At 35.4% G+C, this 18,466-nt stretch overlaps 1 protein-coding gene and 1 non-coding gene across 9 annotated transcripts in view; one reads left to right on the top strand and one right to left on the bottom strand.

Annotated features, from left to right (window-relative positions):
* The first annotated feature begins 6 nt into the window (after positions 1 to 6).
* Positions 7 to 18,466, top strand: part of ZGRF1 (zinc finger GRF-type containing 1) — a 38,426-nt gene continuing 19,966 nt past the window's right edge. For 4 of the 8 annotated variants that reach the window (XM_043438350.1, XM_043438357.1, XM_043438358.1 and 1 more), the window contains exons 1-8: positions 67 to 253; positions 3,368 to 3,453; positions 4,292 to 4,372; positions 8,631 to 8,690; positions 10,099 to 10,284; positions 10,729 to 12,937; positions 16,450 to 16,523; positions 18,406 to 18,456. In XM_043438350.1, coding sequence (XP_043294285.1) covers positions 3,433 to 3,453; positions 4,292 to 4,372; positions 8,631 to 8,690; positions 10,099 to 10,284; positions 10,729 to 12,937; positions 16,450 to 16,523; positions 18,406 to 18,456 — 2,682 coding nt within the window. In that variant the 5' untranslated portion in view covers positions 67 to 253; positions 3,368 to 3,432. Of the gene's footprint in view, positions 306 to 407; positions 484 to 3,367; positions 3,454 to 4,291; positions 4,373 to 8,630; positions 8,691 to 10,098; positions 10,285 to 10,728; positions 12,938 to 16,449; positions 16,524 to 18,405; positions 18,457 to 18,466 lie in introns of all 8 variants that reach the window. The other 4 variants (XM_043438353.1, XM_043438354.1, XM_043438352.1 and 1 more) reach the window with 4 other exon arrangements.
* Positions 554 to 660, bottom strand: LOC122422435. The gene has a single exon (XR_006263833.1). It is a non-coding gene; the product is annotated as a U6 spliceosomal RNA (small nuclear RNA).

Raw genomic sequence — 18,466 nt, 5'->3', positions numbered from 1 at the left:
TTGGCAGTTTGAAAACGGCCGTTCAGTTCCGGAGCCTGGGGTTTGATCTGGTGCGGTCGCGAGTTGATGATGTCACGACTTTTCGCGGGAGAAGTTCGAAAGTGGGTTTTGTGCAATGAGCAAGTTAAAAGAGCTGCTTCCACTCGGGAGTTTCTGGGGAGTGAGGGTAGATAGGCTGGAGTTTTGAGCTCGAGGTGCTATCACTGATTTTGATGCGACGGGCGAAGGAGTTTGCTCCGCCAGACGGGGTCCGGTAAGGAAGCTGTGTGGAGACAAGGTTGGATCACGGCTTGCCCTAGCAACCTGTAAATAATTAGTGTTTCGTCTTTACCACCTTCCCCCAACTCCTGCTTTGCAGTTCCGGTATCCGTGTGAGAACCGGGGATGGTTTTGCTGTTTATTTTTAGGACTGACAAAGGGTCACTTCTTCATTGTCGTCTGGTTACACAAGATCGTGATAATTAGAACGTTGGCAAATGAAATGTGAGCATCTTTTGGTTGTCTGGACTGGACGGTTTCTTTTTTTTTTAATATTTATTTATCTGTTTGGCTGAAAAATATGGAACGCTTCACGAATTTGCGTGTCATCCTTGCGCAGGGGCCATGCTAATCTTCTCTGTATGGTTCCAATTTTAGTATATGTGCTGCCGAAGCGAGCACTGAACGGTTTCTTAAAAGGCTATTGGGCTCGTGATTCTTAAAATTTTTATATCTGTGAACCATTTAGGGATTCGAAAGATCCTGCTTGTTCCAAAAGAAAAGAACCAAAAACATCTCATCGTACTTAGCAAGAACAGCTCATATTTTAGTGATAACACCGAATTTTATACATAAATTTATAAAACAGCACAATAATGTATGTGTATGTGTGAAGATATATATGTATTTCTGTAGTAAATTATCACAAAACATCTAATCTCTCCCCCTTTTTTGAAGTGTAATCCTTTAAAGTAATCTACCACTAATAAGAGTTTGGACCTCCTCAATACCTTTTAGATTGCAAATCCCTCAAATAATATTTCTAATTTAGGAAAACAATGGGGAAATTTATTTTGCAGTTGGTAAACAGCATATAAGTAATCCTAAAGAAGTAAATACTGGATTTCTAACCTGTAAATTGTGATGGTAATAACAACTTTTCAGGATTATGAGACTGATAAATATTATATGTAAAGAATCCAGTCCCATTCTTGCCTGATACAGTAGGTATTCCATAGTCACATAATGTAGTTTTTGTGAATAGGAACACCAGAATTTAGACTATTTAGTTTTGAATTCTGAATCTGCCATTTGTTTACTTCATGATCTTAGGCAAATTACATACTTATTATGTACCTGACTTCCTATTTTTGTAAAATGAATATAAAATATAGTATCTGTACTATAAGGTGTAAACATTTAAAGCAGTTTAACAGTGTCTAGCATATAATTTACACTGTTATTAAAGCTATCTAATGTTAACTGCTACATGCCAAGCATTGTGTTGACACTGTGTAGTCTTATCTACATATATAGGATGTCTAACCCATTCAGTGGCTGGAGGCAAGTTGCTGTGAAAACAGCAGTGAACTATGTGTTTCTTTGAACCTCTTATCTTCTTGGCTTTCACTAGGCACCTAGCAATCCTGTAAGCTGGAGGGGAGGGATTAGGGTATGGAGGAGTTGTATTTCTGAAAGGCAGTGCCTCTGTAGGTCTGGTCCTGTGCTGTGAACCATGTCATGGGACAAGTATTCATGTCTCATTTGTGTACTGTTTGCCCTACCCTTTCTCCATTTGGCAGCCAGAGCAATCTTTGTAAAACCCAAGTCAGATTATGTAATCTTATTTTTAAAATTCCGCTTTGGCCTCCTACTGTCTTTTTAAAAAGTCCAAACAACTTAGCATAAAATAGAATGTCCTTCGCATCCTGTTATTGCTCGCTTTTTCAGTCTTATCTCTCACAACTCACTATCTTACACTTGATTATAAACTAGAGTTCCTTGATTATGTCTTGCTAAGTCTTCCACAGCTTTTTTGTACATGTTATTCTTACTTGGAAATACCCTCCTTAGAATTTTTCCTTGGTTAATGATTATTTCAGTTTACAGTATATGCATTATGTCTTTCAGGAAACCTTGTTTGATGCCCTAGACTGAGTTGGGTGCCCCTCCAAGTGCTTTTCCTTCCATATTTTTTGTAATTACTGTTTATTACCCTGCTATACTGAAAATTCCTTGCGACTAGGAGTAGTATTTTGTTCATTTTAGTATCTTGGCCTAGCGCTATGTACACACAGTACATAGCACACAATAAGTACTAAATATATGTGATTTATAAATAATGTGTAGGTGGCCTATTTTTATACATTTTATATGTAAAAAGGATGAATTTAATCCAGAATTCCAAATTATTGCTTTATTGAATTACCTGTAGGTTTCAAATTTGAGTGTGTATCACTGTCACCTGCAGTGCTTTTTAAATTACAGGTACTGGACCCCAATGCCTGCCTTTATGATTTAATAGGTCAAGACTCAAGAATTTGAATTTCTTTTTTTTTTTTTTAAGAATTTGAATTTCTAACTAGCTCCCAGGTGTTGCTAATGCTATTGGCCCAGGGATCTAAGGCAGTGGTTAAAAATAATACTTTTCTTTGGCATCTCTATTTACTTCTTCAGTTCATCGTCAGTGATTTTAGATTTCCAGATTTGCCTACAATAACAATTTTATCCAATAGCATGGGATAAGTATAGTAGTCATTGCAATTATATTGGAAAAGTTTTTCCTGGAGAGGTATTATAATGTATATTTGGTCTTAGATACTATGTTACATTGACTTTGAAAATGTAAAAGGGAAAAATTTGAAATGCAAGGGGGCCATCTTGTGGTGATCGTAGCAATTCAGAGAATTTTAGAAATTGAAGCGCTTTCTCAGAGAAACCAAGCTTCTGAGGGAGGGAAGAATCAATTTTCTGACACATATTATGGCACCTGGAAAAATGTCTGCAGCCTACTCATTATTTTATATATTTTACTTAGTTTTCTCTTTACTTGGAAAATTCTTTTTCCACAGTGTGGTGTCACTATTCTGTAGGGTCCTCAGCGGCAGATAATTTGATTACACCTGTGGGTTTTTTTTTTTTCCTCTTTTGGCTTGACCTGGAAGCTTGTGGGATTTTAGTTCCCTGACCGGTTCATACCGGCCGTGTACAGCGAAAGCAGAGTGCACAGCACTGGCCTGCCAGGGAATTCCCTCGTGTGCGTTCTCCTCGGTAATTACTTAGTCTCAACACATAAATACCTCCCTTTGGTCAAGAGTTGGCGGGGAAAAATTGTTGTTGCTACTTATTCTGTTCATCAGGGTTGAATATTGGTCATTTTTCATTTTAGGTGCTATAAATAATTGAGTGACCACTGATTATTTTCTGGACCTGACTATAACTTCAGAAGAAACAATGGAAAGCCAGGAATTTATTGTAAGTCATATTTGTTTTCACTGTTTCCTTTTTCCTTCCTTCCTTTCATGTTTCACAATTGTTTTGCCAGATTTAGCTATAAAAAACCTAAAATAAATGTTTTAAAAACCCCAAACCTGGGACTTTCCTGGTGATCCAGTGGCTAAGACTCTTTGCTTCCAAGGCAAGGAGTCCAGATTCGATCCCTAGTCAGGGAAATAGATCCCACGTGTGGCAATGAAGAGTTCACATGCCGCAGTTAAGGATTCTGAACGCCACAGTGAGGATAGAAGACCCCACATGCTGCAACTAAGACCTGGTGCAACCAAATAAAAACAAAAAACAAAAAAACAAAAACCCAAACTAAAATAGGACACTCTGTTACATTTGAATTTCAGCTAAACAGTGAATAATATTTTAGTATAAGTATGCATCTCTTAAATATTGCCCTGTATTCTGTCTGGCAACCCTGTATTTTGCCTAGAGTTCACACTGGTTATGCAAAGTTCTTTGGAACAAATTCTTTGGAAGCTTGGAACCAGGAAATAATTTCTTTCTCTTGAAAAACTGGCATGTCTGTTCTATCTAGATGAATGGTTCTTAACCTCTTTGGTGTCAGGACCCTTTTATATTCTTACCTCTCCTTTGTCCCCTCCATTGTCTTTTACTATCAAGTTTCCTTCTTTTTTTTTTTTTAATTGATGTTTCATTGTTATGATATCTGTGCTTTTATTTTGATAAATAAAAGATACTTGTGATGTCTTACATATTTTTTGTATAAAAGAAGGGTATAAAAATATATAACATTTAATACATGGAAGTAGAAACCATTTCTTTCCTTTATACTTTTGGAAATAAGGTACTATATACTCATCAAAAGATGAAGAAGTCAAAAGTATGGCAAGATGGAATTCTGAAGATCAGTCACTTAGGAAACAAAGTAAGTGCAAAACAGTGGACTAAGGAGTCTAAAAGTTGGGTTCTTTTGATTGAATATTAAGAAAAGTCTGTAGATGATAAAATCTTGGATATGTCCATAAGCTGATGTGAAAACAGAAGTTGTCAAATGATTCCTATATCACAGTGATTAATTTGTGGATTATAAAAGCTCAGTTAATACTATTTAATTTTCTTTGATTTTTTTAAAAATGAGATTTTCTATGAAACTTTTTAGGAATTTTGGTACTTTTTTTCTATGCTGTAATAAGAGTTTAACTATACCAAAAAAACTACTATAAATATATTTGTAACACAATAATGCTCACAATGTAATGGTACATATAGAGTTGACATATTTTAGAAAAGCTGCCAATTTCTGAAACTATGTGGGATTCTTTTCTTCTATTTTTGGATTTTCTTCATTATTTTCGGATATCCTATCAAGTCTTGAGAGAACTATTTACTAGGATAAATCTTTGACCCTACTAGATATAGTGATCCTTCTATGGGTGTCTTTTCCCATTATCATTACCTTCATCTGTCAAATTTAAATGTTCTACTCTTATCAGTTCTCATGACTTTGTTTAATACCCTTGTCTCCTCATTCATCATAACCACCTCTTCTTCATCTGACTTCTGTGATGCCACACTCTCCTAATGTTGCTTACTGTCCACTTGTAAGTATTTTCTGCTGGCTAATTCTCTTCCCATGATTAAAATTTTTGCTCAGGACTCAGGCCTTCATGCTTTTGTAGAAATGTATAAAGATGCATAAATTATCTCTCTCTCTATGGAGGAAAGGGAGATTTATTGGAAGGAATTGTGTAATGTGATCACAGAGGCTGACAAGTTCCAACATTTGTAGTTGGCAAGCTGGAGACCCATGAGAACTAATAATGTAGTTTTAGTGTTTATGCCAACAGGCCTGACACCCAGGAAGAGCCAATATTTCAGTTTGAGTTATAAGTTAGGAAAAAACCGATGTCTCAGTTAAAAGACAGGCAAGAATTTTCTCTTACTTGGCCTTTTTGTTCTATATAGGCCTTCTAGTGAAGGGATGAGGGAGAGCAATGCTGTAGTCATTTATTTTATTGAGGTGTATTTCTGACATGACTTTATTTTAGTTTCAAGTGTATAACTTAATGATTTGATATGTGTATACATTGCAGAATGAACACAGTAAGTCTATTTCCCATCCATCACCATCCATAGTTAGAAAAATTCTTTTTCTTTTCTTTGTGATGAGAACTTTTAAGATTTACTCTCAGCAAATAAACAGTTGTTGTTGTGAGCCCATGGACTGTAGCCCACCAGGCTCCTCTGTCTATGGGATTTTCCAGGCAAGAATACTGGAGTGGGTTGCCCTTTTCTTCTCCAGGGGATCTTCTTGACCCAGGGTTTGAACCTGCATCTGTTGTATATTTTGGACTTTTCAGGTGGCTCAGTGGCAAAGAATCCACCTGCCAATGCAGGAGATGGGGGTTCTATTGTTTCTCTTAATAGTACCAAATTTAAAAGAAGAACTTTATTACAGATGAGTTGATGACATATTGGACACATTGGCAAGATTGTAGCCTCCTGAATGAAGCCAGCAGTTAAAGATCTCCACATTCCGTCCTTGTTCTACTTACACGTATCTATCACTCTGAGATTATCAGTAAAAGAGACTTTTTAATATAGAAAGACTACTTGTAAGAAAACAAACCTCTTAACGAGGTACCAGGCACATTTAAAGCATGCAGTGAATAGTAACTATTGCTATAGATTTTGTCTTCAAGGGACTTTTATCTACTTTTTATCTAAGAGCCTAATAATTAAAATATGTATAGCGATATGTTTAAGGTTCTATGAGATTACAAATGAGAGATGTCAAAATTTGACTCTGGTTCAAAGAAGTCTTTCTGGATGAAGAGCATTCTTTTGAGTATTTGTTTTGTTTTGTAAACAAAGTTGATAGGTTTGAGGGCAGGAAGCTGAGCCTGGAGTCATGGCTGTAACAATGTGGAGGTGTAGCACAGTGTGAAACACTTCTGGGAGCTAGAAACAATTGACTGTGGCTGGAATAAGGGTCCATGTTGGAAAACTGTAGGAGATACAGCTAAAGACGTGGGCAGGAGGCATATTATAAAGGACTTCGTGTGCTCAGCCTGAGGTGCCAGTGAAGAATTAGGAGCAGAAGAATGACATAATCATGTTTCTATTTTTAGAAAGATCACTTTGGCAGCTATGTCTAACATACCTTTTAAGTGGCATAGGATGAAAGTCAGATTGGATTTAGAGGACTTACAATAAAGAGGCTGTAGAATAATACAGACAAAACGTAATGGGGCTCTGACCAAGCAGGCATTAGCCTTGACAATGGAGAGAAATGATAATAGAGAGAAATTGTGAAAATATAGAATCTGAAGGTCTTGGATATGAAGGAGAGGAGAATCCAGAGTGACTTTTAGGTTTCTGTATTATGATCATGGTACTGAGTGAGATAGGATCTTTGAGAAAGAAAAGCACATTTCGAGGGAATGATGAAGATTTTGAGTTTCATTTTGAAACTCTGTTTCATTGACTACGCTAAAGCCTTTCACTGTATGGATCATAACAAACTGTGGAAAGCTCTTAAACAGATGGGAATACAGACCATCTTACCTGTCTCCTGAGAAACCTGTTTGTGGGTCAAGAAGCAGCAGTTAGAACCCGGTACAGGACAACTGATTGATTCAAGGTTGAGAAAGGAATGGACAGGGCTGTCTGCTGTCACCCTGTTTGTTTAACCTGTACACTGAGCACATCATGAGAAATGCTGGCTGGATGACTTACAAGCTGGAATTAAGACAGGCGGGAGAAACAGCAGCAACCTCAGATATGTGGATGATACCATTCTAATGGCAGAAAGCAAAGAGGAACTAAAGAGCCTCTTGATGAGGGTGAAGGAGGAGAGTGAAAGAGCCAGCTTAAAACTAACTATTAAAAAAACTAAGATCATGGCATCTGGCCTCATTACTGCATGGCAGATAGAAAGGGAGAAGGTGGAAATAGTGACAGATTTTTCTCTTCTTGGGCTTCAAAATCACTGCAGATGGTGACTGCAGCCATGATATCAGAAGACGATTGCTTCTCGGCAGGAAAGCTATGACAAACCTAGACAATGTGGAAAAGCAGAGACATTATTCTGCTGACAAAAATCCGTATAGTCAAGGCCATGGTCTTCTCAGTGGCCACGTACAATTGTATAGTTGTGAGAGCTGGACTGTAAAGAAGACAGCACCAAAGAATTGATACTTTCGAACTGTGGTACTGGAGAAGACTCCTGAAAGTACCCTGGACAGCAAGGAGGTCAAATCAGTTAGTCTTCAGGGAAATCAACTCTGAATACTCATTGGAAGGGCTTGTGCTGAAGCTCCAGTATTTTGGTCACCTGATGCAAACAGTTGACTCATTGGAAAAGTCCCTGATGCTGGGAAGATTAAGAGCAGGAGGAGAAGAGGGCGTCAGAGGAGGAGATGGCTGGACCGCATCACTGATGCAATGGACATGAACTTGGCAAACTTCGAGAGATGGTGAGGGACAGGGAGGCCTGGCTTGCTGCAGTCCATGGGGTCGCACAGAGTCAGACATGACTGTGATATCGAACATCGAGCAGCATGGCTACAGAGATAGAGAGACACAGGAGAAAGCAAGAAAGAGATCCTCACCTTAGTTTCCTTTTTCTCCCATATCCTGCACATTCAGTAGGCTTTACTCTTTATGCCTCAAACAATTGTCTTATCCCATTGCTGAGGACTTATTTCAAGTTCTAATCATCTCTTTGATCCTTCATATCACACCATTACAATAAACTCTTTACTGATACTGTTTCCTGATTTGCCTCCTGTAACTTACTCCAATTCTGTTTTCTCCCCAGTTTCATTCTAAGATTCTCCTGGTAGGGATTAATTTCTTGAATTTATGTGTACGCCTTTGCTGTCTTGCACACACTGAATGGATGATTAGTAAACATTTGAGATAGATGTACTTTCTTTTTTTCCATTTATTTTTATTAGTTGGAGGCTAATTACTTTACAATATTGTAGTGGTTTTTGCCATACATTGACATGAATCAGCCATGGATTTCTAATCCAAGTTTACAAAGTAGGTAATCCTTTCAAGACATGATTTACTTATATAACAACTTTTTATTTGCTTTGAAGATATTTCAGAAAAGTAGAATTATTTTGTGTCCTTTTTTTTTTTAAAGTGTTAATAATTGTTTTGTTTTAATATAGGCAATTTTATATGATGACAAAGGAGGATGTTTGGAGAGTTTATTTCTTAAGTGCCTTGAGGTATTTTAATATATCTTATTTTTAAGCTATTGTTAAAAAATCTTTTACTTCCTTTGTGAATATTGTTAAATAGTATATTAATGGTACTAATATTAGTAATTATAGATAGTATTTATTGAACATTTATTATTAGCTAGACTCTGCTAAAGGCTTTTAGATATTGTTTCATTTAATCTTTATACAGCCCTGTGATTTTTATAGACTTAAGAGTATAGTACTGAAAGATTAAATAATTTACCCATGTTAAAGTGGTAAGGCTGGGATTTGAGCTAAGAAAATTATTCTAATTCTATTATGTGGTTTTGAAAAGCAGAGAACTACAGTGGGATATATTTTGTGAAACTGTTCTTATTTAAAACATTTTCTCAAATATTTATGTTTTTCTCTGGAGAAGGAAGAAAAGGGAACCAAAAGCATATTTTAGTGTAAAGAATAAGGATAGTAGAAGTTGTTTGTTCAGGATTTATTTCCCACTTTCACATACTTCCTAGCTAACCTAACCTCTCTGTGTTCACCTTCTCTACTGTAAAATGAGGACCATGGACATATTCGACTTGATTGGTCAGAAAATTAGAAATAGCTTAGGTAAAGTGCCTCGCTGTTTAGTACAGTGATTCTCAAAGTACTCAAATGTATACTTTTATTATCATTGTGTTGATTTTGGCCATGGTACTTAATCTGTTTTAAAATTTTATGACAAAAATGGTAGTGGAATTTTTATATTTATCAAAAGAGGGTCTAGGAGGAGCGTTATTTTAGTAGATACTTAGTTGATGGTAACAACGGTTATTGTTATTTCATTTAAAGTTATTTCATGAGTAAAGATTGAGTACCTTATCTGTGATAATACACAGATTTTGCATGTTACCAACCAGGTTGATAATCTTTTTATGTTGCAGTCTGAAATGGTGATAGTACTGTATTCTGTTTATTAAAGTGATTAGAAATGCTATTTTGGAATATAATTGTTTAAGTAACAGTTTATAATAATTCATGATAATTTTATGTATTTAATTCAATTAATTTATAAAGATATATGTATAACTGATTATTTAATAGCTCTAATTTAAGAATTACATTTAATTTTATGAATTCTAAGTGAAATCCTTGAGATGAAGCATAGTTTTCTTGTTTGTCTTTGTATCGCCAGCATGTAGCAAAAGTGCTCATATAATCCTTAATATATATTGTTGAATAAACAAATTAGTGAATTTATTTTATTGTATTACTTTTTTGTGTGCTTGTTGATAACTAGTGCATAGTAATAAATAATTTAGTTATTGATTCATTTAGCAGCTATTTATTGGATATCCATTGTGTCTTTGCCTGTGCTGGAAGCTTATTGCAACACATATATCATCAAATAATTGGACATATATGATTTTGATGTTTATTCTTTAAAATTTAGGTTAAACCTGGAGATGATTTAGAAAGTGATCGGTACTTAATCACCGTTGAGGAGGTTAAAGTTGCTGGAAGCACAGCTGTCAAGCAGGACGTCATTAAAGAAGCACCAGTATTAAATTCAAAGAGGTGTATGTCTTCTGGCCGATCCCTTGGGTGTCAGCTTGCTGGTCTAAAAAGGAAGTTTACTGTAAGTTTCTCTGTTGAAAATAATAAGTCAATATATATTTATAAAATCATTTCAAGAAGTAGTGAATTGCTAAGCTGTTGTACTGTATGATTAAAACAGTACTTCATAGTAAAGGCTGTGGGAGAAAGGAAGTGAACTCTAATCTTAATACAATGAGTGTTTGCATTTTAGCATAGCAAAATTTATATATATATATATTTTTTCGCTATGCTGGGTCTTAGTTGTGGCATGTGGGATCTAGTTCCCTGACCAGGGGTCACACCCAGGCCCCCTGCATTGGTAGTGCAGAGTCTTAGCCACTGGACCACCAGGGAAGTTCCCCAAAATTTGTATCTTAATTATTTATCTTGTAAAACATGCACATTCTTTTTTCTTTTTTAGCCAGTTCATTTTACATTTTCTTTATCATCTATAGAACAGCTAATAATTGTTTAATATTTTTAGGGTTTTCAAGGACCACGTCAAGTGCCAAAGAAAACGGTTATTACAGAAAATAGTGAACCAGCTGCTTCACTTGAGTCTGAGAAACCTGGTCCTGTTTTTCTTTCACCATTGTACAACACACCTCCTTTGTTTTCTACAGTTGGCAAGAAAGATACAAGTAATATGCCAACAGACTCTGAGAACATTGTCACTTACAAGAACAGAGAGCGAAATGGCATACCTTTTTCTTCAGTTATCTCTACTCCATCCTTCAAGATTAACCCAGAAGTGCTATGTGAAGAAAATTATGTTTGCTCTCCTATCAGTTCTGTAAATAAGCATTCAGATTCTTTACTGACCGATGAGTCCATGAAAAGAGATAGTTTGGTATCTCACGGTTTAGGAGTTTCACAAAACATTAGAAGCAAAGCCCAGATATTAGCTCTTCTGAAGTCCACATCCACAAGTACGTCTAAGGAGCTAAATTCTGAGATTATAGGACATTTCCTTCAGATACAACCACAAGGAAGTTTAGCAATTCCTACTGAACCAAATTGCTTAATTGAACAGGAAGAGTATGCTGAAGTGACGAGCACAGAAAGTTTACACAACCAGCATCAATCAGAAAATGCCATGAGAAATAAAAGTCGGTGGGCCATGTATTTATCCTCACAGAGTTCACCTGTAGATTCTTCTACAGTAGATGGAAAAAATGCAGAAGAGAAACCCAAGACCCAAGAAGGTAATTTAAACTTGAAAGACCTTTCGATGCAAAAAAGGATCCAGTTCTTTGAAACATGTGCTGAAAAGGGAAAAAGGTATAATGAAGATAAGCTAATAGATGATAATGATCAATCCTGGGATCAAGAAGGAAAACTAGAAATTTCTTCATTCTATGAAAACAGTAGCTTACCAATTAATTGTAGCATTGTAGTCAATGATGGCTTATTATTAGATTCTGACATTCAAAAAAGTAATAAAAGATCTGTTGATCAAAATGACCAGATAGGCATAAAAGGATCAATTCTTATTAGAGAAAAAGCACAGGAGATAAATATAAATGGAACACCAGAAAAAAAGTATGAACATCTACAAATTGAATCTTCACTAAGTAACAATTCTGGGATCTCTGATGATAGTACTAATATATTTTCTAAAAGTAGTACTAACAATGAAAGCCTTAGTAGTATTCATGAACCCATGAGTGATATATCACAGCCACTTGTGGAAGTCACATTTAATCTAAACAATTTTGAAACCAGTGACACTGAAGAGGAATCACAGGAAAGCAGCAGAATTTCCCAGGATTCAGAGGATTGGGTGAAGGAAACTTCGGTTAATAGCAGCAATTCAAGATGTGAGAATATAAGCTGTAAAGAAGTTAGCAGTGAGCATCTGCCTCTCTCAACGTCTATTGGGGACACACTTTCAGAGACATTTCCCACGAAAGAGATTCTGCCATCACAGTTTTGTGATAAAACTTGTGTAGGTTATGACACAGAAACTTGGAAGGCTGGAAACACTGGAAAAGAAATAAAGGAGGTGTGTAGTGACACATTAAGCAATTTTGACTCATCTTTAGAGTGGACTGATGATAGACATGTAGAAAATGATGAAGGCACTAATAAATCCATTAGTGCTTCCTTCCCAAGTAAATCTGAAAGTATGAACACAAATTTAAATATTCCTCATTTTTTAAACATAGCCACTGATCAGAAACCTGAAAACAACCCATTTTCAGAACAGGCTCAGACTCGGCCTCTTATTTTGGGAAGTGACTTAGACAAAAATACCAATCAGGTTTTACCATTAACCTCTAGCAGTGGGAACAGTATCCAGCTATTAAATGCCAAACAGATTCATTCTAAAGAATGTATTGCACTTGATAAATCACAGACCCAAGCTTCCAATTCTTTGTGTTACCCTTTGGGAAAAACACATATTTCCAGAGACACAGAATCACATATTTCTGAATCTGAAGAGGTGGGAAGGAGTCAAAGTTTATTCCAGGACCATATTGATGTAGAAACTTCTGGAGAAAGCAAACAATACTGGAATAATCTTAGAAATTCTTCAGAAATTTCTGGATTAGTAAATAGCATTTCTCTCTTAAAATCATTGGCTGAACACAGTACGGCTTTGGAAGGCTTGGAAGTATTGAAAAAGAAAAATACCTCCTTTAAACAACAAGGAACTCTGCAGACGTATGAGTCAGATAGCAATCCTGAAGGTTAGAATGGCATGTCTCATCCTCATTTGTTTACAGCTGTGTAATATTTTACTGTGTGGTTGAACCATCATTTGCGCAACCAGTCTCCAGTATTTTGTTATTGCAAATAATGTGACAATGAGTAACCTTTCATATCTGTATAACTCTATGGGTTTTTTGCATGTTATTGCAGGTCTGTCTTCAGGGCAAATTCCCAGCAGTAGGTAGGTGTGTTGCGTAAATGTGTGTCTGTTAGATACTTCATAATTCCCTCAAAGGAATCATACCGTTTCTCACTCCCAGTAATAATGGATGAGAGTGCCTGTTTCAGCATAGCATTGCCAATAGAGTATGTTGCTAAGCTTTTGAAATTTTACCAATCTAATAGATGAGAAATGAGAGCATGTTTTAAGTTTGTATTTCTGTTACTACAAGTGAAGTTGAACTTTTCATATACTTAAACATCATTTGTCTTTTTTCTTGAACTGTCTGTTCTACCTTTTTTTTTTAACAAAATTCAGCAGTCTTTAATACAAAGATAAATTAACACAACCATTAAAATGGCACTTTATTATAGGATACATACCAAAATTTTAAAAGATGTATTTTCAGTTTACCGTTAAATAAAGCAAACAAACATTTCTGAAACATCAGTGCCCATTTTGCTATTTTTTTGTGTGTGTGCTTCAGTTTTTATTTATTTATTTACTTATTTATTTTTCTACCTTTTTATCCAGTCTTTTCATGGTTGTTGGTCTTTTTATTCTTTTTTGGAAGAATTCTTTAAATATTAGAAATATCAGCCCTTTATCTATGATATATGTTGCAAATATTTTCTTTCAGTATGTTATTAATTGGCCTTTTGACTTGGCTTATGGTGTTTGCCAACAGTATATTTTTTAAAGAAAAATAATGTAGGAGATAATATTATGTACATATGAACAATTACTTTATAATATTCAAAAGTTAAAATTGAACTCTTATTATTCTCAAGGAATCCCTGAGAAAAATAGAAATAAATTATTGTACCTAGAAAATTTTTTTTTAATGTAGTTAATTTGATGGTTATTACTATAATTTATTTTCTAAAAAATTAAAAATATTGAAAAATGTGGGTAGATGTAGTTATGCAATATCAGATAAGGATATAAATTTCTAATATAAGATTTAGGAATTACAGAATTTAGTTTTGGGAAATTTTTTCTTTTTTCTCATTAAGTTGGAGAAGAGGATTACAGTTAATTCTCATTATTTGTGTGATATATGTGCTATAAAGTTACCAAACAGTAAATTAGTGAACAGTAGGCCATTGCTTTTAGGAGAAATGCAGGGTTAGTTTCCTTCAAACCTCTGGTCAGAACATTTTCATCAGCTAATCAGTATAAAACGTTGTTTTTTTTTAATTTATCTTTTTATTGAAGGATAATTGTTTTACAGAATTCTGTTGTTTTCTGTCAAACCTTAACATGAACTATCCATAGGTATACATACATCCCCTCCCTTTTGAACCTCCCTCCCATCTCCCTCCTCATCCCACCCTCTAGGCTGATACAGAGCCCCTGTTTGAGTTTCCTGAGACACACAGCAGATTCCCATTGGCTGTCTATTTTACACATGGTGATGGAAGTTTCCATGTTACTCTCCATACATCTCACCCTCTCCTCCCTTCTCCCCGTGTCCTTAAGTCTATTCTCCATGTCTGTTTCTCCATTGCTGCCCTGTAAATTCTTCAGAACCGTTTTTCTAGATTCTGTATATGTGCGTTGGAATACAATATTTATCTTTCTCTTTCTGACTCACTTCACTCTGTATGATAGGTTCTAGGTTCATCCACCTCATCAGAACTGACTCACATGCATTCCTTTTTATGGCTAATATTCCATTGTGTATATGTACCACAATTTCTTTATCCATTCATCTGTCAATGGGCATCTAGGTTGCATCCATGTTCCAGCTATTGTAAACAGTGCTTCAGTGAACAATGGGATACACGTGTCTTTTTCAACCCTGGTTTCCTCAGGGTATATGCCTCGGAGTGGGATTGCTGGGTCATATGGTGGTAAAACCTTGTTTTATGTGTGTTTCCATTTAAAGATGCCTTACTTAATATATACTGGTGATTGATTAACACTGAAGTTATGACCAGCAGCACTCTAACTCCTGCCTGGATGAAACCTATCACTTGTTTTCTACATGAGGGACACCATAGCCTTCCTGCACTTAGGAACACTGGGCAGCAGTACACGTAGGAAACATTTTAAATGTTAGCAGAGTCACCAGTGAAAAGCCCTCAACTATGAAAAACGTACTAGCTAGATCGCAAAAGGGACACTTGTAGCAGGAGAGCTGAAATTAGAAGGTGGAATGTCTCCTTGTTCTACCTCAGCTGGGAATGTGCACATCAAGAAACTCATTTTTTCATAGTTCTGCATGTCTGCAAATGACCTCAGAAAGATAGCTTTGATCTGGGAGTTACAAAATTTTAGTAAGTAAGTGGGATCTGTGAATAATGAGGATCGACTGTATTTTCTGATATAGATGTTTCTCTAAAGAATGATTAAGTTGGTTTTCTTGAGACAATTTGAGGAGATGGAATTTCTTATTGGAATATAACAAATGACTTCATGGATTTTAATTCAGAATTAGAGAAGAATCAGTTTTACCACCATTTTAGGATGTGTGAAAATGTTAAAAAACACATTTTCTCCAATATGTTAAAGTTTTTGTGAGATAATGGCATATATTTTAGAAATGTTAATTTAGAAGTTTATTCTTGAGTGAAGGCAGTAAAGGAAAAAATAATTTTCATCCAGTGCCTTTTAAAAATTCTTTTTATAAATAAGCTCAAGTTCCAAAATTTTTGTTTCATTTAAATATAGTCTGAATGTTTACAGGAAAATAATGAAACCAAAAATAATAATTGGTAAAGAATGAAGTTTACACTGAATATAGCTATGTTTATTGTTTTTTTTTGTTTTTTTTTTTACCAGAAGTAATCACTTAAAAATTATAGTCTTATTGGTGATTTTAGAAGAAACTGAGATTATTGAATCTCTTTTAACGGAAAAAAATCCCATTTTAAGCAGATAACTGATAGGTGTTTTGACTTAGCCACCCTGTCCTTCTTTCCATTCTGCAGCCTTCCCAGCTCTTCTGTCTCAAAGTCTTGCCACTTCTTTTGCCTTTTGCCTGAACACCTTTATTCCTGCATAGCTGGTCTTCTTATCCTCAGGTCTCAGCATTTCTTCCCATGAGAGATCTCTCCAGATCATCCTGCTAAAACCACTCTATTATATCGCCCTGTGTTATGAAATCCTTTTGTATCACAGGCTGAATTTATTTACCTTCTGTGTCCCTCTGTTTTCAAGGGATCGTGTTTGTTTTGTTCACTGCTATTTCCCCAGTGTCTGGCATACTGTAATTTCAAGATAATGGTTACATTGTTTCACTCAGTTTAAGAAATAAGTTTTAAAAAATTTTAGAGCACTACTATATGTTTGACGAATAAGATCATTGGATTTTGTCCATTATAGCTAGGAAACCATTGACTACAATAGTTTCACAAGCTACACCAAAGTCTCCTCATCTGAACCAGGATCCTCATCAGGTACATTTTTTTCTCAGTATATTTATTATTTTCAGATAGAATGCTCTAGAATTTGTAATGATATTATAGAAATACCGAGGGTTTGAAGCTATCTTGGTTCACCACCTCCCCTGTATCTCTGATTTTATTGCATCGCTTGGCCAAAGGAAATACCTAGCAGTTCCATTTAGTTAGTTAGTAGTGTTAAAAACTTACCATGCCCTATTAACTTGGTAAGCATTTTGGTTTTTCTTTCCAGTTTTATGGAGATATAACTAACAGTACTGTATTAGTTTAAGATATGTAACATAATGATTTGATATATGATATGCATATATGACTGTGAAATGATTGCAATAAGCGTTTTATTTTTAAACATTTACTAATGGAATGCATGTCCCTGTTGGACACTGTCCAGTTTCTCAAACCTTGGAAGAGATTCGGTTTCTAGGTCCACACTGATTTTTGCTTGGTAGTTGATCTTTATCATAGCAATTTCCTAAAACCCAGCTTCACAAAGATAAGCTGTCACTGACGGAAATGACAGATTTGATGTTGAAACTGAGCTACCTTGAATTAGTAGTTTGTTCAGTTTCTGACAGATGTCTAATGACACGGTGTTTCCCTCGAATTTAAATCATCTTGTGGAGCCCCCATTGAGTACACTGAGGCACTCCAAAGTACCTTGTTACACCAGTTTGGGAACCATGGAAATAATGTAAAAAATAATAATACTAATTAGGGTGAATTGAAATTCTAGAATAAATTATCTAAATTAGTGTTTCCCAGTGAAGATGCTTTTAGCACTTTTGAAGAAACAATTCTTTTATTGTTTCATTTACCCCTAGTTTGTATCGTATTTTATTTTTCATGTTACCATTTTTAAAAAAATAATATCAATTTTTTCCTCAGTTTTTAAATACAGAAAGAGGTAAAAAAAAATAAAACTTACCAAACCACCTGAATGGTAAAGAACCTGCTTGCCAGTGCAAGAGATGTAACAGACATGGGTTCGATCCTTAGGGTGGGAAGATCCCTGGAGGAGGAAATGGCAAACCACTCCAGTATTCTTGCCTGGAGAATCCCTTGGACAGAGGAGCCTGGCAGGCTACAGTCCGTAGGATCGCAAGAGTTAGACATGACTGAAGTGACTTAGCATGCATATTACCTGGAGATAATTACTGTTAACAGTTCCAGCTTTTTTTGGCCTATTAAAAAGTGTGGTTAGATTAATGGGAACAAATAGTTTTATATCCTTTCTGCTTAATATCGTATTTTATTTTCTCACATTATTAAAAACTCTTAAATGTACCTCTTTTTTTTTTTTTGCTGCACCAGATCTTAGTTGCAGCATGTGGGATCTAGTTCCCTGACCAGGGATTGAACCCGGGGCCCCCTGCTTTGGGAGTGCAGAGTCCCAGCCACTAAGCCACCAGGGAAGTCCCTTACATGTACCTTTTAAAGGTTACTTACCATTCCATTCTGTGGATATCCTGTGCTTTGGACAAGTAATTCCCTATTTTGGATATTTAGATTATTTCTAGCATTTTGCTTTTGTAAATAAAACTTTAGTAGATAATTTTGCACATAAATGATTATTTACATTTTAAAGTGTTTCCCTAGATTTGATTCTCGGAAGTGGAACTGATAATTTGAAAGGCCAAGAACATCTTTCTTAGATGTTGATATAAGTCAGATTGAAATATTTTAATGTTTTACAATAGGAATATTTGTTTCACTTTATATTTACCAGTACTAAGATCTTTTAAAATTCTTCCTAAGTTAAATAGTATTTAATTAACACCTACCTTTTATTTCTTTGATTACTAGTAATGGTGTCCTTTATTTTTTATTTTCTAACTTACTGTTACCTTTTGGCTTATGTTAATGTTCTATTCCTAAGATGATAAAAGAAAATAAAGTTGAACCAAGTGAATCACTTCAGTCTTTGCAGGTGAGTTAAC

This window comes from Cervus canadensis, chromosome 19 (genome assembly GCF_019320065.1).
Source record: "Cervus canadensis isolate Bull #8, Minnesota chromosome 19, ASM1932006v1, whole genome shotgun sequence".
Classification (NCBI taxonomy): Eukaryota; Metazoa; Chordata; class Mammalia; order Artiodactyla; family Cervidae; genus Cervus; species Cervus canadensis.
This window is presented reverse-complemented; position numbering and strand designations above follow the sequence as displayed.